General features: G+C 42.5%; 2 protein-coding genes across 7 annotated transcripts in view; one reads left to right on the top strand and one right to left on the bottom strand.

Moving 5' to 3' along the window:
* LOC110511207 (oxidation resistance protein 1A) overlaps positions 1 to 16,131 on the top strand; it is a 190,207-nt gene extending 174,076 nt beyond the window's left edge. For 3 of the 6 annotated variants that reach the window (XM_021592216.3, XM_021592221.3, XM_090227572.1), the window contains 8 exons: positions 467 to 626; positions 6,389 to 6,554; positions 10,981 to 11,061; positions 12,685 to 12,810; positions 13,382 to 13,534; positions 13,764 to 13,859; positions 13,986 to 14,059; positions 14,289 to 16,131. In XM_021592216.3, the coding sequence (XP_021447891.2) occupies positions 467 to 626; positions 6,389 to 6,554; positions 10,981 to 11,061; positions 12,685 to 12,810; positions 13,382 to 13,534; positions 13,764 to 13,859; positions 13,986 to 14,059; positions 14,289 to 14,424 (992 nt within the window). In that variant the 3' untranslated portion in view covers positions 14,425 to 16,131. The remainder of the gene's footprint in view (positions 1 to 466; positions 627 to 6,388; positions 6,555 to 10,980; positions 11,062 to 12,684; positions 12,811 to 13,381; positions 13,535 to 13,763; positions 13,860 to 13,985; positions 14,060 to 14,288) is intronic. The other 3 variants (XM_021592227.3, XM_090227575.1, XM_090227578.1) reach the window with 1 other exon arrangement.
* A 516-nt stretch (positions 16,132 to 16,647) lies between these two features.
* On the bottom strand, positions 16,648 to 24,632 carry LOC110511248 (squalene monooxygenase). Its single transcript, XM_021592246.3, has 11 exons — positions 23,253 to 24,632; positions 22,596 to 22,851; positions 22,087 to 22,264; positions 21,764 to 21,860; positions 21,445 to 21,558; positions 20,665 to 20,836; positions 20,310 to 20,405; positions 19,793 to 19,935; positions 19,227 to 19,323; positions 18,704 to 18,791; positions 16,648 to 17,905 (listed from the first exon to the last, which is right to left on the bottom strand). The coding sequence occupies exons 1-11, from the start codon at positions 23,526 to 23,528 to the stop codon at positions 17,713 to 17,715; spliced, it is 1,710 nt and encodes a 569-aa protein (XP_021447921.1). The 5' UTR covers positions 23,529 to 24,632; the 3' UTR covers positions 16,648 to 17,712.
* Between the last annotated feature and the right edge of the window lie 392 nt (positions 24,633 to 25,024).

Genomic DNA, 25,024 nt, shown 5'->3' with positions numbered 1-25,024 from the left:
TGCGTTTTCAAATATCATTTTTCCCACTGAGCTGTGTTTTCTAAGTACTGTAGATGAACCATTTCTCTGGCTCTGTTTGTGACTATGGGTCCCAGTCTGTGTAATGTCACAAAGTCTCTCTTTTCTTTGTAGAACTCCCACTAATTTGACCTTCTAATGGGTCGTTAATAAAAGCAGGGATATGTTTTGGTGTCATGGTCTGTTATGAGTTCTGTTTATTTGGGTCGTCTTCCTATTATTCTGGCACAAAATTACTGTCTGTTGAAATACCTGGTATACAGAGGAGGAGATCTAGGTCATATAAAGACCCTGTTATCAAATAGATCTGAAATGTTTTCTTATATGAAACATATTCTGAAAGATTTAAATCAGATTGGTATCTGCTTTGGCCATGTAACTGTTAAGATGGATAAGATAACAATTCATTATCATGTGATCATTTCCTGTTTGTCATGTGGCTCTACAGTGTCCTTGGAGCGGTGGAGGCACCGGTCCCACAAGTTCCTGTGTCTGCGGGTGGGCCAGCCCATGAAGAAGACGTTTGTGTCCAACGCCAGCGCCTCCATGCAGCAGTACGCCCAGAGGGACAGGAAACACGAGTACTGGTTCGCTGTGCCGCAGGAGAGGTGTGTGTGTGTGTGTGTGTGTGTGTGTGTGTGTGTGTGTGTGTGTGTGTGTGTGTGTGTGTGTGTGTACCACACTGCAGCGCCAAGGCTTGCAGAGTCACTGTAGTGCAGCCCCAATGTCTGCCCAGCGCCAAGCCCATCTCACTATGCTGCCACCAGACCAGACAGCTAGATTATTTATTTATTCACCCACTCTGCAGGCACACACTCACACGTACATACATAAATACTGTATCTATAGAATAGAATACATTTATTTTTTCCCTCACTGAGGGAACTGGACCAGGCTGTGAAAAGCAGTCCAGTTACAGTGGCTTGCGAAAGTATTGACCTCCCTTGACATTTTTCCTATTTTGTTGCCTTACAACCTGGAATTGAATTTTTAAATTTTTTTTAAGCTGAAAACTTGAGCGTGCATAACTATCCACCCCCCCAAAGTCAATACTTTGTAGAGCCACCTTTTGCCGCGATTTCAGCCGCAAGTCTCTTGGGGTATGTCTCTATAAGCTTGGCACATCTAGCCACTGGGATTTTTGCCCATTCTTCAAGGCAAAATTGCTCCAGCTCCTTCAAGTTGGATGGGTTCTGCTGGTGACCAGCAATCTTTAAATCATACCACATATTCTCAATTGGATTGAGGTCTGTGCTTTGACTAGGCCATTCCAAGACATTTAAATGTTTCCCCTTAAACCACTCGAGGGTTGCTTTAGCACTATGCTTAGGGTCATTGTCCTGCTGGAAGGTGAACCTCCGTCCCAGTCTCAAATCTCTGAAAGACTGAAACAGGTTTCCCTCAAGAATTTACCTGTATTTAGCATCATCCATCATTCCTTCAATTCTGACGAGTTTCCCAGTCCCTGCTGATAAAAACGTCCCCACAGCATGATGCTGCCACCACCATGCTTCACTGTGGGGATGGTGTTCTCGGGGTGAGAGAGGTGTTGGGTTTATTCTAGACATAGCGTTTTCCTTGATGGCCAAAACGCTCAATTTTAGTCTCATCTGACCAGAGTAGCATCTTCCATATGTTTGGGGAGTCTCCCACATGCCTTTTGGCGAACACCAAACGTGTTTGCTTATTTTGTTCTTAAAGCAATGGCTTTTTTCTGGCCACTCTATCGTAAACCCCAGCTCTGTGGAGTGTATGGCTTAAAGTGGTCCTATGGACAGATAATCCAATCTCCGCTGTGGAGCTTTGCAGCTCTTTCATGGTTATCTTTGGTCTCTTTTTTATTTGTTCTCTGTTACCTCTCTGATTAATGCCCTCCTTGCCTGGTCTGTGAGTTTTGGTGGGCGGCCCTCTCATGGCAGGTTTGTTGTGGTGCCATATTCTTTCATTTTTTTTGTAATGGATTTAATGGTACTCCGTGGGTTGTTCAAAGTTTCAGATATTTTTTATAACCCAATCCTGATCTGTACTTCTCCACAACTTTGTCCCTGACCTGTTTGGAGCTCCTTGGTCTTCATGGTGCAGCTTGCTTGGTGGTGCCCCTTTCTTAGTGGTGTTGCAGACTCTGGGGCCTTTCAGAGCAGGTGTATATACAGTGCCTTGTGAAAGTATTCGGCCCCCTTGAACTTTGCGACCTTTTGCCACATTTCAGGCTTCAAACATAAAGATATAAAACTATATTTTTTGTGAAGAATCAACAACAAGTGGGACACAATCATGAAGTGGAACGACATTTATTGGATATTTCAAACTTTTTTAACAAATCAAAAACTGAAAAATTGGGCGTGCAAAATTATTCAGCCCTCTTAAGTTAATACTTTGTAGCGCCACCTTTTGCTGCGATTACAGCTGTAAGTTGCTTGGGGTATGTCTCTATCAGTTTTGCACATCGAGAGACGAGAGACTGACATTTTTTCCCATTCCTCCTTGCAAAACAGCTCGAGCTCAGTGAGGTTGGATGGAGAGCATTTGTGAACAGCAGTTTTCAGTTCTTTCCACAGATTCTCGATTGGATTCAGGTCTGGACTTTGACTTGGCCATTCTAACACCTGGATATGTTTATTTTTTAACCATTCCATTGTAGATTTTGCTTTATGTTTTGGATCATTGTCTTGTTGGAAGACAAATCTCCGTCCCAGTCTCAGGTCTTTTGCAGACTCCATCAGCTTTTCTTCCAGAATGGTCCTGTATTTGGCTCCATCCATCTTCCCATCAATTTTAACCATCTTCCCTGTCCCTGCTGAAGAAAAGCAGGCCCAAACCATGATGCTGCCACCACCATGTTTGACAGTGGGGATGGTGTGTTCAGGGTGATGAGCTGTGTTGCTTTTACGCCAAACATAACGTTTTGCATTGTTGCCAAAAAGTTCAATTTTGGTTTCATCTGACCAGAGCACCTTCTTCCACATGTTTGGTGTGTCTCCCAGGTGGCTTGTGGCAAACTTTAAACGACACTTTTTATGGATATCTTTAAGAAATGGCTTTCTTCTTGCCACTCTTCCATAAAGGCTAGATTTGTGCAATATACGACTGATTGTTGTCCTATGGACAGAGTCTCCCACCTCAGCTGTAGATCTCTGCAGTTCATCCAGAGTGATCATGGGCCTCTTGGCTGCATCTCTGATCAGTCTTCTCGTTGCATGAGCTGAAAGTTTAGAGGGACGGCCAGGTCTTGGTAGATTTGCAGTGGTCTGATACTCCTTCCATTTCAATATTATCGCTTGCACAGTGCTCCTTGGGATGTTTAAAGCTTGGGAAATCTTTTTGTATCCAAATCCAGCTTTAAACTTCTTCACAACAGTATCTCGGACCTGCCTGGGGTGTTCCTTGTTCTTCATGATGCTCTCTGCGCTTTTGACGGACCTCTGAGACTATCACAGTGCAGGTGCATTTATACGGAGACTTGATTACACACAGGTGGATTGTATTTATCAACATTAGTCATTTAGGTCAACATTGGATCATTCAGAGATCCTCACTGAACTTCTGGAGAGAGTTTGCTGCACTGAAAGTAAAGGGGCTGAATAATTTTGCACGCCCAATTTTTCAGTTTTTGATTTGTTAAGAAAGTTTGAAATATCCAATAAATGTCGTTCCACTTCATGATTGTGTCCCACTTGTTGTTGATTCTTCACAAAAAAATACAGTTTTATATCTTTATGTTTGAAGCCTGAAATGTGGCAAAAGGTCGCAAAGTTCAAGGGGGCCGAATACTTTCGCAAGGCACTGTATACTGAGATCATGTGACCGATCATGTGACACTTAGATTGCCCACAGGTGAACTTTATTTAACTGATTATGTGACTTATGAAGGTAATTTGTTGCACCAGATCTTATTTAAGGGCTTCATAGCAAAGGGGGTGAATACATATGTATGCAACACTTTTCAGTTTTTTTTATTTTTTAGACACTTTTGAAACAAGTCATTATTTTCATTTCACTTCACCAATTTGGACTATTTTGTGTATGTCCATTATATAAAATCCAAATAAAAATAAATGTAAATTATAGGTTGTAGTGCAACAAAATAGGAAAAACGCCAAGGGGGATGAGTACCTTTGCAAGGCAATGTATATACACTACCGTTCAAAAGTTTGGGGTCAATTAGAAATTGCCTTGTTTTTGAAAGAAAAGCTATTTTTTGATCCATTAAAAAAACTCTCAACGTCAACAGTGAAGATGCGGCTCCGGGATGCTGGCCTTCTAGGCAGAGTTCCTTTGTCCAGTGTCTGTGTTCTTTTGCCCATCTTAATCTTTTCTTTTTATTGGCCAGTCTGAGATATGGATTTTTCTTTGCAACTCTGCCTAGAAGGCCAGCATCCCAGAGTCGCCTCTTCACTGTTGACGTTGAGACTGGTATTTTGCGGGTACTATTTAATGAAGCTGCCAGTTGAGGACTTGTGAGGTGTCTGTTTCTCAAACTAGACATTCTAATGTACTTGTCCTCTTGCTCAGTTGTGCACCGGGGCCTCCCACTCCTCTTTCTATTCTGGTTAGTGCCAGTTTGCGCTGTTCTGTGAAGGGGGTAGTACACATCGTTGTACGAGATCTTCAGTTTCTTGGCAATTTCTCGCATGGAATAGCCTTTATTTCCCAGATTAAGAATAGACTGACGAGTTTCAGAAGAAAGCTCTTTTTTTGAGCCTCTAATCGAACGCACAAATGCTGATACTCCAGATACTCAACTAGTCTAAAGAAGGCCAGTTTTATTGCTTCTTTAATCAACACAACAGTTTTTAGCTGTGCTAACACAATTGCAAAAGGGTTTTCTAATGATAAATTAGCCTTTATAGTGATAAACTTGGATTAGCTAACACAACGTGCCATTGGAACGCAGGAGTGATGGTTGCTGATAATGGGCCTCTGTACGCCTATATAGATATTCCATTAAAAATCAGATGTTTCCAGCTACAAAAGTCATTTACAACATTAACAATGTCTACACTGTATTTCTGATCAATTTGATGTTATTTTAATGGACAAAAAAACAAACTTTTCTTTCAAAAACAAGGACATTTCTAAGTGAACCCAAACTTTGTAGTGTACATTTGGTGCAGTATTTCACTGTGCTCTGGATTACATTTCTGTCCACAACAGCACAAATGAACTGTTTTTGCCCTTTTATGTAAATAGGTATTAATCGTAATGAGATCTGTCAATTTCGACTCCACTGGGATGTTGCACAGCAATGTCAGCAGTATTCATAATGAATGTATCGTTAAGGCCTTTCAAAGAACACCCAGTACAAGGAAATATGTATCTTCACCAAAAGCTGTAAAATATGTTTTTCTAGTGAATTATTCAAAATTGCTTCAACAGCTTAATTCAGTTAGTTAATGCTGAAAAGTCACTTTGTTGCAGTGTTGGGTCCAAGCACAGTGCTGCCTTTGTCTCCAGTCCTGGAGAGAGAGAGGACAGAAAGTTATGAATCTGATCAGATGTTTGACCAGCCATTCTTTGACTCTGGAAATTCTACCCTTCAGCTGTTTTCATTCCCAGTAGCCAGTAGGCTTGTGTTGACCAGCACAGCACACTCCTCTCAGTCTCACATGTTAATCTCATTTGAAACAGGCAGACAGGCCACCAGTCTTGTCTCTGGTCACAGACACAGTCACACCACCATCACCATGGCCATGTGCCATTGTAGGGTGGTTGGAATGTGTTTATCTCAGAATGTCTCCTGTAATGCTGCCCTGTTACATTGCTGGCTCTGTTCCCATGGATAGCACAGTGCCTTTATACACACACACACCCATGCACAGACGTGCACACTTACACATACTCACGTACACGCACACACTTTCGTACACACAAACACACGTGCACACACACACACACACTGGCAGACTGACTATGTCTGCTGGATGACCTAATTGAGTGGCGACCCAGAAGATGTGTGTAAAGTATCCTGACAATGGTGGAAGAGTTCCAGGCAGTGGGGAAAAAGACCATATACAGCCTGATACATAGAGACACAAGACAGCAGAGTGGCATAACAGCCTCATGCCATTTAGAGACGGCCATTTTGAGACTAAAGCATGAAATGAAAGCATTGTGAGGGTTAGGATGTCGGTAGGCTATCAGAATATGGCAAAAAAATTGGCAGAATATATTCATAACACTATTCAGAACCAATAACCGTTAACATAAATTGACATTCATGGAATGTTTATGTACTGATTATGAATACGGTATGTATTGTTATGAATGTGTTAGGAAGTCCTTACGTAGGTACTGTTCTCTTCAAGTGTTACCATCATTTCTGTAATTTTGTGTGTGACTGTTTGTGTTTCTACCTCTCTCCCCTCCCCAGGTCCGAGCACCTGTATGTGTTCTTCATCCAGTGGACCCCAGACATGTATGGGGAGGGGGTGAAGGGCATCGGCCACGAGCCAGGGTTCATGGTGGTCAAGAAGCCTTCTGGGTCCGAGACAGGAGAAGACGAACCCCTCACGGATATAAACAACAAAGAGTGGGAGGTAAGGACTAGAGAACTGAGGTGTTCCACACTACCTTCTACATTCTGTGTTGTTTCTTACATGGCTGGATGTTGCTGTACAGTAGTATGTGTAGTAGTTACAATACAATGAGTGTACAAAACATTAGGAACTCCTTCCTAATATTGAGTTGCAACCTCTTTTGCCCTCAGAACAGCTACAATTCATTGGGGGTAATGACTTTACAAGGTGTTTAAAGCATTGCACAGGGATGCTGGCCCACGTTGACTTCATTGCTTCCCACACTTGTGTCATGTTGGCTAGATGTCATTTGGGTGGTGGACAATTCTTGATACACACGGGAAACTGTTGAGCGTGAAAAACCCAGCAGCGTTGCAGTTCTTGACACACTCGAACCGGTGCGCCTGACACCTACTACCATACCCCGTTCAAATGCGCTTAAAACTTTTGTCTTTCCAATTCACCCTCTGAATGGCACACATCAATGACTCAATTGTCTCAAGGCTTAAAAGTCTTTAACCTAAAAAAGTCTTAAAAGTCTTCTTTATCCTGTCTCCTCCCCTTCATCTACACTGATTGAAGTGACATCAATAAGGGATCATATCTTTCACCTGGATTCACCTGGTCAGTCTAGGTCATGGAAAGACCAGGTGTTCCTAATGTTTGGTACACTCTGTGTATTTACCTTCTCATCCAGCCTGTGTTGAAGTCCATATATGTCCTATTTGTTATATGCTTTCATTCAGTCAAGTGATTTATTTTGTAGTGATATGACTGTGTGTAGTGTTCAATTGAATTTATTTACATTGTTATTCTGCATCATCATTATCTATGCTCCTTAAGGTTATTTGTGTGTTCAAATTATTGCACTGTCATTGATGATTACATTGTTTTGATCAATCTGTCCAAGTGTTTGCTTGATGTGTTATAGCTATGTTTATTGTGTAATTTGTGTGAATACTATTTCCTTTGGTTGGAAATGTGCAATTTTCACTCAGATTACAACAACCACAATGTTTTGCATGATTGTGAAATCATTTTGTTCCAAGTCAGTTGTCCACGTTATTAATGCAGTATATATGGCATGCATTAATATCTCTGTTGTCGTCGGTCATTCCAAACTATAGTAATGCTGGATGACCTGACTGACTGTGGTGTTCCGCAGTTGTAGACAGATGGATGGAATGGTTCCCGTTGTAAAAAAACTGATTGTTTCAAGGCCGGGAAGGCACATAGGGAATTCTTTAAAACGTGTGGGCATTCTTGTGAATGTAATATATATAGTTGTGTTCAGTTCTCTCATTCTCTGCCCTATCCTTAATAGTGGCTTTGTGAGATTTTAATTGCCCCTCAAATGTGGAAGTAGGGTTTTAGGATTTAAAAACGTCCAGTGGATGGACATGGCTGCTCAAAGTCTGTCCAATAGGTCGGCTGGCTGCACGTGCTTGAGGTATAATGGAGAGAGGATACATTCTTTGCATACAGAAATTGATACGCAAGCTGTGGCTGGGATTGACATTTTAATGTAAAGGAATGATGTAGGAAACAAAGTGGGCTGATTTGTTTGGGCCTGGTCCTGAAGAGGCCAGTGATTTGAATAAGTAAATAGTTGCCTCTTTTACGTTGACCCTGATTTTAAACAACACTTAGATTATTAGTCTGTAATAACTGTAATGCTCTTAGCCTTTTATTATACTTTATTTGGCCATTGAGCATTAGGTCTACTGTGCTTTATGTGTATTGTATGTCATGCAATATGGCAAGTATGACAATTCAAGCCACTTCGACGATTAACGTTTGATGTGTGCCCAAGCTACTCAAAGGGGATCCACCAAGCGTTTTATTGTTACAGTGGCGTTACACGAGAAGTGCATTTGATCTCCCTACAGTACCTCATGAAACATTTTTTAAAATGTACTGGTATTGTATCTTTAAATGCTCTAGTGAAGTATGCAAATAGGAAGTGCCCTCTGCCTTTGAGCAAATAAGGAGCTGGCTTTGCTCCTGTCCTGCATTGCAATTGGCTCTTGCGGGTGTCAAATAAACACCCGAGACCCTTCTAAAATGTTTCTATTTTAGTTAGCTAGTAGAGTCCCCGCCCGTCCGGTGTCAGGTTCAACATCGATTTGTGGAGATTGGAATTACTTCAACAATCTGGAATGTGACTGTCGAGCTCAACCTCGCCCCGAAAGAAAGAAATGTTCTCTAGAAGGGTGAAGGAAGAAACGCCGCTGACCCCTAAGTACACTTATGTATGTATCTATAACAGTCCGTGTTTTAGCTGCGCGTGTTTTGTTGTTGTTAGCCTGCTAGCTACATTACTGGATGGCTAGCTTGCTAAAAAAAAATGCAAACGGCTTGCCCAGTGACTGACTGAAATCAAAATAGTCACTGACATATCTGATGAGTCTAAAAAAAAAACAGCACTTGATGTTGTCGCTTTGTATCACTCCTTTTCTTTGGTTCTCGTTTTGGAAAGTTTTGAGGTTGTTGTGTTCACTGAAAAAAACTGTCTGTGTACATCGTGCTACGTTGTATCTAAGGTTAATAACTAACTTGCGACATTGTATCAATGCACTGTGTATAGCTTACAGTTAGTTCTACAATTTCCATTGCATTGACAGTGATCGGCTTCTCAGTAATGGTGAAATATTATATCTATGACGTAAGTTGGATGGGCTGATGCAATATGTATGTTTTGGAAAGAATGTCCTTAGTGTAAGTTGCTATTTGGGAGGAAGGGAAGCAGAGAATAACATGTTTATTGTAGCCTGGTCTCAGATCTTTGTGCTCTTGCAAACTCCATTTCTCATGGTCAAGCACAAACAGACGGGCACTCGGGCTATGGTCGTTGGCCAGCCTGAGACCTTCCTCCTAAACACAGAAGATGGGGACTGCAGCAAATTGGCCTGACTTTGCGTTTCTCAATAGACTGCACTTTAGTGTCAGCTAAAGTTAGGCTCCAAATAAATATTTAATGAAGACTGTAGTTTACCCTTTTCTTTGTTTTATTGAGAACTGTAATGTGGCAGCTTGTTTGGGAAAATGTTATTTACACAATGATTAAGGTGACTAAAGAGGGGTTTCAAGGTCACTTATTTCTGCTTGACCCAAGTTTGCCCAATCCAACCTGACTAAAATAACTTTTAACTAGTTTATGGCAGCAATTAATGTATTATATAGTAGATTCAGACAATTTCAGAATTGTTCTAGTTTTTGACATGCAGTATCATAACATATTTATGGATAGGCTTCATTTGCAGGTGTACACTGCTCCAGTCCCTGAGGGCCACCCACCCACAGCACTGCTCATGTCCGTAGAGACCTATTAAGTAGGCCTACTGTACTGTATCTGGAGTTGTGCACCCCTTGAATGGCTTTGTTATGCTATTTCATGTGACCCCATGATCGCACTTTGTGCTGATTCATGGGCACATCCCCTTGAAGAGCTGGACCTCAAGGGGCTTAGCTACCTTCTGAAGTAGAAGCTGGGCTTTAAGATGTTATTGTGGAGGTAGAACTTGTAGCTATTGTTAGACTCAGCCAGAACTGCTGATAGGCTATTTTGAAGGGGGATTCCCGTGTGTGCTAGCTTCCATGAACTCTGTCTGGCAGAGATGTTTGCTTCAGCGCATTATTATTACTGATGATCATTAATGATGATGATGAAAAGCAGCACTAGCGCTGGGAATTGCCCTGGACCTCAAGATACAATATTATCACCATACTTAGGTGCCGATAGGATATGTATTGCAATTCTCATAATTCTGCCTATTGCTCACTATGTCAGCTGTAGAGAGACAAAGCTTGTTCTCCATGGGTTAATACACATACTGACAGGCTGTGTTTTGATATGCTTTCTGGACTTGGCAAATTAAATCGTTACATCAGAATACTTGGAGTTTGTCTGTGCTCTTGTCCTGCTACACCAAAAGGGTGATTTGATTTGACTTGCACGGTATTGTGCAACAGATTCAACATGTCTGTACACCAACAGGCTGGCAAGTGCTTGACGGTGCACTGGTGTCGTATCACCTACAGTCCAACGGATCCTCTCAATTGAATAAGATTATCAGAAGAATGTCCTTGTGTGGCTTCTCTGGTTTAAGTTGTTTTTGTTCTGGCTGTGTCAGAATGGCTTGTCTGCCTCTCGTCCCTCTGGCTGGTCCTAACATCCACTAGTGGTGTTGATTTAGATTACACAACCATGCAAAACACTATTCTATTGGTTCATATCAACGACCTCTTGTTCAAATATTAGACTTTAAACCAAGCCTATTTAATGGAGACCTGAATATCACATACTGGTAGATGTAGAAATATAGACAGTGATGTCAGTTCTCTCCACCTTCAAATGTACTGTCTCTCCTCCCTCTGCTGTGCTCATCCTTTTTCCTCCATCGCCAGCAGCTGAGTTACACTTCCTGTTCCTGTCTCCGCCCCCCAGGTAGTGTCACTGACTGAGTACCACCGCCGGATCGATGCGCTAAACAGTGAAGATCTGAAATCTCTCTGCAAGCGGCTTCAGGTGCCCCACTCAGCAAAGCTCCAGCTCTCCATTCCCCTTTTCTAGGCTATGTCCCAAATGGCACCCTATTCCTTATGTAGTGCACTAAGTTTGGCCACTATTATGTAGGGAATAAGGTGCCATTTTAGATTTGCCCCTGCCAGGCTCTGTTAGAGCTCCTCGGTGTGTTTCTGACCTCTTGCCTCTCACCCAGTTGTCCTACCTGGGCTAACCTTGACCTGGGCTAACCTTGACCTGGGATGGGCCAGCACTATGATGCTGCAGACTCGTGTATCAACTATCCAAAGAATCCCTATGAGAATAATTTGAAGAGTTTTGTGCAACCAGCAACTAATTCCTGGTAGAGAAAGGGAGGAGGGTAATTGATGTCTTCATGAAGTTCCCATAATGCCTTGCATATCCACTTCTCACAGCTCTTCACTGACCACTGCTGTGGCTAGTTTTCAGAAGGCCTCATTAATGTTTATTTTTAGCCATAGCTATTTAGATAGCCTAGACCCAAGGCTGTCATAGAGACAAAGAATGTGAATCATAATACAATATGTTGTAGCCCATCGCTGTTGAGGGAGGGGGATTTTCCTGAGGTTTCTCGACTTAATCAAATGTGGTTCCTCCACTTCTGAATGACTACTCACAAACGGTTTATCCATCCACATCTGGGTAGTGAGGAACTGCTGCTTCCCCATCCGCCTCTGCTTTCTATTGAAGGGAGAGAGGTAGATGGTGGGTGGGTGGAAGTGGGATTCGATTCAATCCATTAAGTGGGTGCAGGACAATGCAGGTAATTCAACAGGACTGTAATGTGATCACGGTCAGGCCACCAGTAGCTAGGCTGTCTACAACAGGCCTGTTATGGAGGAAGATAAACAACCCCCGCTGGAACTCAAACAGTCCAACACCGTGTGTCCAGCTCAATCACAAATAGACCTTCAGGGCCACTCATTATTTACTGTGTTTTGCATTTTCTCCAGCCAACTTTCCTATTGTGCTAAGTATAGACATATCCAGACTCAGACATTGTACAATTTAGCCTCCTGATTTACCCTCTGTGTATGGATATAATGCACATTTCCAAGTGTTATTACAATTCTGGAGAAGCCTATGTGTTTTTATGAGCCATTTAGGCTCTCATAAGCCAAGACTGGCTCCTTACCTTTTACTATGTGTTACTGACATAAAGGAGTCTGGTCTATGGTCTCCCTAAACCCATTGCTCCCAAATTGATGCTTTTCACAGCTGACTTAATTTGTTATATTAAGTAGGCCTATCTTGTATATTTGTTTTTTAGGGCTCATATTAGCCTGTAAATAATCCTGCATCTGCTGATATGAGACTTTATTCATATCTTTAAAACCACCTGCTTAGAAATCATATGACACACCCCCACTCCCAGTAAGTTATGTGGTATTGGTTTATTAGCCTATAGAAAACATCTAACACCGTGTTCATCCCAGTCTGTCCCAAATGGCACCCTATTCACTATAAAGGGCACCACTTTTCACCAGGGCCAAGTAGTGCACTATAGGGGATAGGATGCCATTTGGGACATAGCTTAAAGCGATAGACACCCCATTGCCCTTACTAGTTAAGCCCACCCCTCCTGACTGTTGTCTGTGTTTTCAGATCACCACCAAGGAGGAGGTGAATTCTAAGCATGCCACCTCTATCAAGATGGAGCTGGAGCCTGAGACCTTCAGACCCAACCTCAGTGAGCCTAGCGAGCTGCTGGAGGCACAGCAGATAGAGAAGGTAATAACGCACAATGGCAAGATCCATACCCGTTGGCATATTGATGCACTGACACTGATTGTCAATAGGCTGCTTCCTAAAGAATCGTCATGCTTGACCTTCAGCCAGAGGAGTGCTGGCCCTCCTTGGGGAGCTATCTGTTTAGTGACAGCAGGTTCTTTAGCCTCATCAGAGAATCTCTATGAATTACAATACTGGGATGGTTGGGGTTTTCAGATCAGGTCTGTTAGGGTTTTAACATGGATGAGGTGGGGTTAGTCTTCAGAAAAAAGGCATATTTGCATGTAGGCCTATAGCTGTTGGGGGAATTCTTGTTAAGACATGCAACGAAGGAAGGAGCCATAGAATGTGTGTGACTAGCCTGCTGGGCTCTTATTGTAGGTCTCTCTGTGGTCGACTCTTAAAGCCTGTTCTCCTGAGACTGTTGTGTTCTGGGTGTGTGGAGCTCAGTTACTCTCTAACAACCAGCTGTGGGAAAAGGTCACTGCAGCTGTAATGGACCATTGATGTCTGTGGCCTTTTCTCTCTTTCACTGTTTATCCCCCCCCCGGTGTCTGCCTCTTTTCTCCAGCTGGCCAAGAACCTCCCTCCCCGTACCATTGGGTACCCCTGGACCTTGGCCTATGGCACCACCAAGCATGGCATGAGCATCAAGAGCCTGTACCGGGCCATGCAGGGGCAGGACACCCCTGTGCTGTTGGTCATCAGGGACAGTGATGGTGGGGTGAGTGGGACAACAACACTTCTCTATTAGGCCTGAGTCCAGACCTGTGCATGTAATTCAAATTTGTGTGAAAGTCCTCCATTAACTTCAATGTGTAGTTTATGTAAAAGTGTGAGACAAGCACGCTCATCTGAAGTTAGGATTGGGCCTTTGAGCTGTAGTACATTACCATGGTTCCGTACTGTCTGTTTCCTGACCTGGTGTGTTCTGGTTGGTTGTGTTGCTGCAGGTGTTTGGTGCGTTGGCGTCCGAACCCTTCAAAATCAGCGAGGGATTCTATGGCACGGGAGAGACCTTCCTCTTCACCTTCTGTCCAGAGTTTGAGGTAGGTTGACCTCTGACCTCTCTGATTGGTGATTCTCTTGACAATAAGAAGCTTATGTAAGATGGGATGAGGGTTTGTAATGATATATCTACACAGATGGTGGCATGCTCTGTTCTGTGTTGACAGGTGTACAAATGGACAGGTGACAATATGTTCTTTATGAAAGGAGATATGGACTCCTTAGCTTTTGGTGGTGGAAGGTACGTACCTGCTATTCTTTGGCATTAAACTTTGAAACTGGGTTGTCAGTTAAGATGTTGTGGTTAGTCAACATTGCACAGTCACTGCTCAGTGTGTTCAGAAGAGTAAAATGGCACCCATAGTCTTAAGTTTATCAGACCAACGCTAGAATGTCAGAACACTCACAGCATGCATGTGATGTCCTTGCTGTCTGGATTGAGTCTCTGAAGATGCTGTGATGTGTTTCAGTGGTGAGTTTGGCCTGTGGCTGGATGGAGACCTGTACCACGGCAGGAGTCACTCCTGTAAAACCTTTGGCAACCCCATGCTCTCCAAGAAGGAGGATTTCTATATACAGGACATTGAGATCTGGGCTTTTGAATAACAAAACCCACCACGGGAAAAAGAGAAGGACTAAACATCCCTACAATGGCAATGTTGCCTCAAACCTAACTGCACATCACCACCCTGCTCCAACCCACTGTCTGGGGCTCCCAGGACGGAGCCAGCTGAAGGATGCGTGTTGTGCGTTCATACGTTACTACTGCAGTTATAACAGAGCTTTTCTTTGTGAATGACCTTGTGTGTATCTTGTTACAGCTGTGTGCAGCGTCTTTGAGGAGGTGTACTGTCCTGTACTATACTGTGAGGCATCAGAGGATGTGTGGGTTTGTTAAGAGACCGTAGGGACGCCTTGTTGCAGAACCGAGGAGGAGCAATCAGATCGCTCTCTCTGACCTTTGCAGGAGATGATGTCGGCTCAGGTTTGTGATTGAGAGAGAAACTGCCGTAGTCCAGATTATCTGAATTTTGAGACACTCAAGGAACCCCGCCCCTCAGAACTTGGTTGACGTCAGTCAGTAGGATGTTACTATATGTGTTGTTACAGGCCTTTAGTGGAGAGATCCAGTAATAAAATTAACAACATGCGTTCCTTTGTTCTCAGAGGAGACGGTTGAACCTAACATAGTTCTGGTTGGTGTTCAAAAACTGAAGGAATAATCTCAGCAGAATGTGAGGATGATGAGGACACTATATTATGAGGGGAGGAAAGTATTTTACATTGGTTTACTTCTGAGGCAAGAACTACGTATAGTGTTGTGTATTGTAGTCCTATTGTTCACCATCACAGCACATAGCTAGAATCAGAATATTACCCATCGTTGTACTAATAATGTTCTGTTCAGTGGGTGTACTACGTGTGAGTTCAGCTACCACCGGCGCCCCTCAGGAGTCGTGTGTACTGTTCGTAGACAGTAATGTGTTGCAATAGATTTGTGGAATATGCAAATTACTGTCATGTGACCTCAAATAATCCAGGTTGGCGCTTTTCCTCGCCTGTCCGTGGCTCATTATCAGAGAGGACTTGTAAAGCTTTCATGTCTTGATCCACAATTGCTTTTCTGGGTATAATTTGAAAAGCCTGAGACATGGTTAACTGTTTTACATGCATATGACAATTGTATATTATTTATATATATATAATTAATTATATGTTGCTGTTGTGTGACAGTGATCTTTTTGTGCTGATATTTCAGCTGTTACAAATATATTGTATATTACCCTGTAAATTCATGTTAAAATAGATTTGTTCCTAAATGGAAACACATATATGATTGGTGGGTTGCTTCTAGCACTTGAATCCGGTCTAAAAGCGTTATACACCAGGTTCTTAGACTTCTAGTAGCTGTACAGTAATTTTTGTTTCGAATCTAAAAACATGTTAACTGTTGGTAGAAAGCTTGCTGCTATAATATTAAGGGTAAAGCTAAACTAATGCTCTGTGTAACTAAAGGAGAGTGTTGTTGTCCAGGAGTGAGGAGGCTGAATGTCGAAGAAGAATTTAACTTTCATCACAAGTTCTGTTGAGTGGTGAGTCTTCATTAGTTGGTAGACTGACTGTTTAAGACTGTGAACTAAGAGAAAATATGTACATTTAACTTCACAGCAGCTTTCCTTCCCCTTTCTGGTCTTCCACACCAGTATTTGTATCTATGGAGTCACAAAGAATAACATGGATAAGTCCTAATTATTTTACAGGGATACAATGTCTTATTGATGTATAAATAACAATAAAATTGTTGTAACCTGGGACATGTCTGTGTTCGTATTGCTTTCAATCCCCTCCTTCCAGCATTTGCGCAAACTTTTTGATTGTGTATTGAGCGCCACCTAGTGGATATGTATTAGTGCTTTTCAGGACTATCGGTCATATTAATCTAGTTTTATTGAATAAAAAAAGTGGGTTGATTGTAAAGATAAAACATAATTGCTCATTTATTAAACAAAATACAATTACAAGTAAATATTCTCACCAACACAGTGTGAAATTCTGTCATGAATTCCTTCCTAAATGCTGAAGCGATGGATGGCGCAGTGGACCATTGGTCAGGGATTTGTTGTGGCTGAGCTACAGTCAACTGAATCAGCTCCCATCTCATTGTGCTCTTTGTTTGTGTTGCAACCCTCCCCTCCTCCAGGCACACAGAAGGGTGAATGTTTAATCAAGTACTAGAGATGTGGGGGGAAATCCCTTGTCACAATGTGTAAAAATCCTTGGAGGCAGGAAATCTATAACTTGGCAAAAGTTAAGGACAGGCGATCTGACTTGAACCAATAAAACAGTTTAATACATTATCATTTGATTGTAAATGTACAAGGATACATATGTTTTCAGAACAAAATAAGGACACCGTTTGGAATAAGGGTAGACAAACATCTGTGTTTTTTGAGCCGTCATTCACACTCCCCTTCGTGTGGGGGAACCAACTGTGTAAGTGTTGAAAGAAGTCATTGGCATGAAGAGAAATAGAAGACAACCACAGTAGTTTACAAGCAGGACGGACACTTTTTGTTCTGTTCAATTAGCAGCAAAGTGGTTAGACAGACACCTGTAGTCAGTTCTACTGTATATTCAGCTGGTTATTTGGTCAAATTTGCAATTAAGAGTTGCTAACGCAAACCTCTTATTACACATTGTCTGTTACACTACGTAAATGCATGGTTGTGATGTAAATTCTGAATATACAAGGCATTACTAAATAACTGTCAGGTCAATTTAGACCTCGTCCTCAGAAGACGTCTTATTGAGCAGGCCTTTAGGCTGCAATAAAGAAAGGCATATGATCAAGGTCAAAGGCTTCAGCACTGAATAATGGTCACATTAGAGACCTGTACGGCATCCCTGTTGATAGTGAATATAGGATGGTGTAATATTAAAGAGGCTATACAGATCTTTTGCCTCTAGGGGTGCGCTTGAGACAAAAGGGATCCCTGGCCTAAATGGATAGAAACATTGTCCAGAAAGTGGCATGCCTCCCCACACCCAACGAGTAAAAGCATAAATTGTTGGCCTAAAACTAAGTGGTTTCATATAAATCATACATACAGCCAAAATGACTTGACAGTTAACTACACTTTCATAGTGCATCTTTAGGTCACTATACTGTTTGTATGTCATAAGGTGTGTGTGTGTTCTCCACCAGGGGTCAGTGATGGCACTGCTCAGTAAACGTATTCACTAGAAACTAAATGGAAGAAAACAGGCAGAAACAGTGTAGGAGAGAACCTGAACTTCTTCGTATTCCATTGCAAAATATTTTGCTATGTTTGTGCACTGTTGTCTAAGGCTGGTGTGCGTTCCACTGGGTTAAGGCTCAGATTAGAGCACTTCTCAGTACACCAGGTACTTGAACTCAGAGTAGATGAGGGGAAACATGACGGTACAGGCGCGGTACAGGATAGCTCCACTCGTGAATAAGGCTCTGGGTTTGGTGAACCACGACTCAGACTTGAAGCTGTAGTAGATGGCGTACAAGGCCACGGCAAAGAAGTGTCCAATTAGAGTCATCGGACTGGGCGTCAACCTGGGAATAGAATGGATTGAGAGCCAATTAAAACCATAGACAATTGATTGATTGAATTTGATCATTAATAATAGTAGGAGTGCCCATTATTTCCATTGCGGTCCTCTAATGTCAATACAGGTGCATATACAGTATACAATATAGTATACACTGAGTGTACAAAACATTAGAAACACCTGCTCTTTCCATGACATAAACTGACCAGGTGAATCCAGGTAAAAACTATGATCCCGTATTGTGTAGATGAAGGGGATCAGTGTAGATGAAGGTGAGGAGACAGGTTAAAGAATGATGTTAAAGCCTTGAGACAACTGAGACATTGATTGTGTGTGTGTGCCATTCAGAGGGTGAATGGGCAAAACAAAATATTTAAAGTGCCTTTGAACGGGGTATGGTAGTAGGTTCCAGGCGCACTGGTTTGAGTGTGTATTGCAACGCTGCTGGGTTTTTCACGCTCAACAGTTTCCCCTGTGTATCAAGAAAGGTCCACCACCCAAAGGACATCCAGCCAACTTCACACAACTGTGGGAAACATTGGAGTCAACATGGGCCAGCATCCCTGTGGAATGCATTCGACACATTGTAGAGCCCATGCCCCGATGAATTGAGGCTGTTCTGAGAGCAAAAGGGGGTGCAACTCAATAAAAGGAATGTGTTCCTAATGTTTTGTACACACTATGAATATTTTACACACATATTTTTGGCTATTTTTTGAATGGGGAATATTGCATTGACATACACAGTCAAGGATCAACTGTAACAGTTTTGAAGTGTGTCGAACACATTAGTGAGACTCACACTGAGAGAAGACCAATGGGACCGTTGACGCACTCCCCACCCAGCTTGAAGTAAAGGAAGCATGCCTTTCTCAGCTGGTGGAGAGAATCTGAAAGACACAAAACCAAACAGCTCATATGAATATGCATGTCAGTCATGAAGGAGATTATGCTAAATGGTACAGTATATCTCAGTGTAGTACCCTGCTGGTAAAATCCACAGCTTAACACTAAAAATTATTTCAGCACAAATGATTTATGCTGAATATCTTCTAAATGTGCCTCTCTGTTTGCTATAATCGCCCTAGCTAAGTGTTTAGTGTCAGTAATTTAAGGTATACGACATGTACTGAGAAGAAGTACTGGACCGTTAGAAAACAAATGATTGAAGTAGAGACATTGGCAACAATTTAATTCAATCCTACAGGTAAAGTGCATTATAATGTTGTTATAATGAACCAAATCACTTGGCATAACCATGTATGACCTTATTCTATTCTATGTGTTGGCAGGGGATAGTAAAAAGGACAGAGAAGGAGACTCACTGTCTGTTGCAGCAAACAACTCGTACAGGGCTTGAGCCAACACATTCACCACAAAGGAATGTGATGACTTGCGTTCCCAGTGGAATTTTTTCTTTGCCTGTTATGAAAAAAATAAAAAATAAACATGTTTTACATTTCAGCCTTCTACAATATATCCTAACATTGCTCTGTAACTATTCATTTGACTACTACAACACTGTGGATTACAGAAACAATATGCCCTGTGCCACATATAAAACTCCCTAATGTTCTGTGGTAGCAGGTGATTGCAATGCAATATGGACCCACATTCCACAAAACAACAACACACATTCCAACCAAGGCCATTCAGACAGTGATAATGTGTGTGGCGGAGTCTGGTCTGGTGGAAGCTGACTCAGGATCAGATATCCCCCTGGTCGGCCATTCTGTCTGAACCCCTCTACTGTCTATCCCTTCTCTGTAATACCCACTGTCCAATCATTAACATAATACTGACTGTAAGTCACTCTGGATAAGATGACCAAAATGTCATGGAAATGTAATAATCATAAGAAAGGGGGATGAGATTAGGGATGTGAGTTTACCTGGAGCATGGCTGTGTTGTCGTACAGGTCAGGGATGTTCTTCATCAGGCTCCTCCAGATCAGGACGTCGTTGAGGGCCACACTCATCCCTCCTCCGGTCAGAGGGTGTCTCATGTTGTAGGCGTCACCCAGCAGGAGCACACCTGGAACAGGACAAAGGCCCATGTTAGCCCCAGTCCACACCTCACTAACATAACACATTTACACTGCTAGGGATCATCTTTTTCAGCAAAATATCTTATCTGGTCAGGCTTTCAATCTACTTACCTAAAGATAAAATAATATACTGTTAATGATCATAACAAATGGAGCAATGCAGTTGGTCTAATATTTATTTTGAGGGTTTCAAGGTTTATTGCTGTTTTAAAATAGAACATTGATCTACCATACTATAATGGTGTGATAGACTCCACACAGCCAACATTAAACTCTCCAAGGATGCGTTCCAACTGGGACCCTATTCCATTTGCCCTTGGGGACACAGCTCCCAACACTGTGGTCAGTACTAGTGTCCTACCTGGCTTGTTGACTGGGGACGGAGGCAGGAAGCTTGCTGGCATAGACCTCAGCCGGTCATTCTGCAGAGCCACCATGAACGGCTCTTTTAGGTGTTCTAGAGAAGAGACAACAGAGTCAGGTCAGAGGTCACACATTCATCACCACAAAGATGGGTGGATAAAGAATTGAAATCAACACAGAGTGAATGTCAACCTATAATGCCGTATTTTACTCTTCGTGTGTTGAAGCTCTCAAGCACATATTCATGTGGGTGCTTTACATTGGTGGTGGATATGGTTAGTTTGCCCTTAAGTCTCACGAGGCCCGAGGCCATACTGTTTAAATCTCTATACTGTATACCCTAAATCCCTTACCTGGTAGTTGTGGGTGTATTTTCTCAGCCATGTACTCGGTGAGGTTCCTGGGCATCTCTCCCCTGATGTCCACCAGCACCCTGGTGTCTGAGGAGGAGATCTGGTAGATGAGGACAGGGCTGGGGTTGGCCAGGACCAGCTCAGCATGATGGGGTTTGAACTGGGGAGAGTTCTGTCCACGACAGGAGAGGACAGAAAGGAAATACATTAGTCTGACTGCATTCTATCAATAGTTTGTTTGGTTGGTTGGTGAAACATGTCTGCTAGCCTCCCAAGTGGCGCAGTGGTCTAAGGCAGTGTCACTAGAGATCCTGGTTCGAGTCCAGACTCTGTTGCAGCTGGCCGCGACCGGGAGACCCATGGGGCAGTGCACAATTGGCCCCGTGTCGCCCGGGTTAATGGAGGGTTTGGCCTGCAGGGATGTCCTTGTTCCATCGCGCTGTAGCAACTCCTGTGGGGGGCCAAGCGCTGACACGGACAGTAGGTGCTTCCTACGACACATTGGTGTGGCTAGCTTCCGGGTTAAGCAGGCATTGTGTCAAGAAGTAGTGTGGCTTGGTTGGGTCGTGTTTCGGTGGACGCATGCCTCTCGACCTTCACCTCTCCTGAGTCAGTATGGGAGTTGCAGCGATGAGACAAGACTAACTACCAATTGGATACCACGAAATTGGGGAGAAAAAAATATATATATAAAATATTGAAAAGTGTCTGCTAAATTGGTCAGTCGATTCATTGATTTGCTTATTCATTCATTCATTCAACATAATACTTGGAACAAACCTTCATGATACATCCAACAAAGTGAGAGGAGGTCTGGGCCTTCCCGGCTACCAGGCTCTTCCTGAACTTTGAGAAACAGCCGTCGGCTACTACAGTTACTGCTGCATGGACCTCCTATGGGACAGGTTAACACAATTACAACAGTTAAAAACACATCTGTTACACTGCTTGTCTTATCAATGGATCCTGGTGAACTGCTAATCAATAGGTGTAAATACTGTCAAGTGTAATTGTAAGTATCAGCATGGGGCTATTTTACACAGCAACGGCTATCTAAGGAGAACCAGAGTATAAACTGCATCGCAAGCTTAGAGGTGACCTTTGTGTCTCCTGTCTCCTTGTCCCTGTACTGCACTCCTGTCACACAGCCATCCTCTTCCTCCAGGCTGGACACAGTGCCTTCTATGAGCGTAACACTAGGGGAGAGCAAAGTACCAGTTATTAAGAAACAGTAGTTATAGTGATAGTATTAATAGAGACAGGTTCTTCTGATCACATGACCAGACCAGGAAAAACATAATCAGGCTATAACAACTAAACCCTGGAGTTGGTCCTGGTCATGTGGTCAGGAAAAAACGTGTGGCCCTAGTGATAGTAATGACATGTCCAACAGGTATAGTGAAGGTTCTCTCCCAGCCTTACTTTGGCTCAGCGAGGGCGGCTCTGCGCAGACCCATGATAAAGCGTCCGTGGTGAAAGGCCCTGCCACACTGGATACTGCTGTCTGCCTGGGGATATGGGATCTCCACCTCTGTGCTGCTCTCGATGTCATGAATCACATAGCCGTTCACCACGTGGGCATCCAGCCCCTCCACTGAACCTGAGAGGAGAGCCCAGGGTTAGGCAAGGGTGATGAAACACTTTTCATTATTCCTTCAACTCAGGTCTTTAGTCTGTGGCAAAAAGGAATGTCTTTACATTACATAGGGACTTAGGTGTCTTTGCTACAGTTTGTTTGGTCCCACTTTAAACAAACAACTTTTAAGCTCTATATAGGTCCTGCAGTGAGCCTTGCTCGTTGAGCACAGCCCCCATTCAATGCAAGGGCTTGTTGCGAGTCAGCTCATTGGTCATTTGTCCCACGCTATCACCTTTTTACACGTAGACCCCACACTAAAAGATCTCTAGTTCATGCTGCAGAGACTACTCACCCTCCATTCCCAGTTCTCGCAGGGCCCTGTATCCACCAGGCTGCAGCAGCTCTCCCACTATCCTGTCAGGCTCCTTCAGGTCCCTCTCTATCACAGTGACCCTCCGGCCATCCCGGGCCAGCACTGCAGCCATGGCTGACCCCAGGACTCCCGCTCCTACTATGATCACATCCGGCTCCTGAGATGCAGGAGAGTCCCCTGCTGCTGGGGGGCTCTCCATGCCTGAGGAACACACTATTTTCCTCCTGCCACCTCCCTGTTTGGAGAGAAAGCGAGGAGGGTGGGGAGAGAGAGAAAGAAATTAAAATCATTAAATTGGCATTTTCATGGTACATTTTCATGGTGTTTGAAAATGCATATGGTTTGCTATAACAAAAAGGCTTCATTAGAGCTGTTCTGCTAAATCTCAAACATTGATGAACATTCAATTAATTGTTTGAGATTGAAATAAATACATAGATCTGCAGGTCTCAGTTGTACTTACCCATAGAAGGTTAAAAAAAAAAAACTTAACAAGTGTCTTTGCACTATAATTGGACACTATTTTATTGTGTATAGTGTATACTGAAGTAGGCCAACGGGTGAGAATAATAAACGTATTAATCTTGCTTATTTCTTGTTTTTGTTCTTCAACAGATTATAGTTATCATTACTCACCTTCTTTGAAGCGCTCTCGCCACTCCTGTGACTGACAGCTGAGGGTTTCGGTATAAATGTATTGATGACCGGTAGGGATAATAAAAGTTCCAGCGGTAATTGTAGAATTTGGGGTACCTTGAATGTATGTCCGTGGTACCTGACATAGGATAGCAGCATCCCCACTGCCAAGAACACTACAGCCGCCAGGATTATCTCTTTGTGAGCATACTCCAAAACTGCGTCGCATTTCTTATAAATGTAGGTGAAACTTGCAATTCCAAGAAAAGTCCACATCTTTATTCTATTATTATACTAGGCTACTTGAACTGAACAGGCTAACTCATTCAATAAATTACCACTGTTCAGAATGTTTCCTAACCTATAACCTGAAACTAAATTGCAAAAACAAAAAGTAGCCAAGATCATGAAATAGAATCAATTGTCCAATAAAATCTCATCACAGTTCAGCAATTATTATTTCAAAAAGAACAAATATTATATTTACTGGCGTAGACTGAGCATCCTATTTCATCTACTTTAGCAGATCGTCGCCCCAGTAATATTTAATATATATAAATATCCGTTAATCCAAAAGAAAAGTATTCAAAACCATGACAATTATTCCACCCGACATGTCAGATGGTTTCAAGGGATGCTAAATATTTTATGATAATGAGATAGGTACAAACTCCGGTTCGCAGGTTTGGTGTCCCGCCCTCTCTGTATCTGAACCGTCCAATCAAGAACAACACATCGGTGAGCAGAGCTCACGCTATCAGGCCATTGGCCAATCCTCGGCTGCTGGTTGGAGCGCTGGCTGAGAGAGGATAGTATGATATGATGTCACTGGAAAGGTGTCTATAGACCCTTTTCTGTGTTTGCACACATTGCCACACGAGGGCGAAGCGCGTAAATTGAAGGCAGAACAAGGGGAAGTTCTTATAGGACACAGGGGAAAGAGCCTATATTTACATGTTGCTTATGAGTGCATTTCATACTACTTTTTGCTATAATTTGATTTTAAGCCTTGTATGAATGTCTTGCTTGTGTCATCATTGCAAATCAACTACATTATACTTAAAAAAAACACTTCAACTTCAACCAGTAAAATGGCTCTATGGCTAGCTTTTGCTACAGCCTATGTCAACGAGCGTTAGCATTCTAGCTAACAACATCTGCATCCAAAATAGTTATTTTACAAAGATCACAACCAAATAATCTTAGCGACTGTTCAAGCAAGAATCAAAACTTCGTTGTAAGCGTATGAGAACCCCAAAAGGTTATTTTATTTATAAGTAATACAAACGTAAATGTTGGCTATGTTGAATGCGCGCAGAGATGGCGATGCCTTTCTTACTGTCAGTGTGTCATATGCTGGAAAGGGGTCTATCGGTCTACAATGTTACACTACGGAGGAAGTTACCAAACCGGTTCGCAGTCAGGACTCTTTGCCAGACATAGGAAATAACGCTGTTATGGATTGTGTTACATACCGGTATTTTGCCTTGGGGTGATTATGTAGATAAATTGGATTGTGAGGATATCAATACAAACATGTATTTTATTTCTGAGGGCATCCTAGTTTATGTTGGGGAGCCTTATTAAATATTGCATAACGTTTTTTTGAAAGTCTTTTTTTGCCAAGACCCCTACTAGGACATTTTTAATGTTACTCTAACATTAGAAGCTAAGTAGCAACACTATATATATATATTTATGTTAATAACTATAATAGTAATGCTAAGCACTGACACAATAGGGTTTGCTTCTTTGTATTCAACTCCAGTATG

The sequence above is a fragment of the Oncorhynchus mykiss genome, chromosome 3, assembly GCF_057628025.1.
Source record: "Oncorhynchus mykiss isolate SJ-2025 chromosome 3, ASM5762802v1, whole genome shotgun sequence".
NCBI classification, from domain to species: Eukaryota; Metazoa; Chordata; class Actinopteri; order Salmoniformes; family Salmonidae; genus Oncorhynchus; species Oncorhynchus mykiss.
This window is presented reverse-complemented; position numbering and strand designations above follow the sequence as displayed.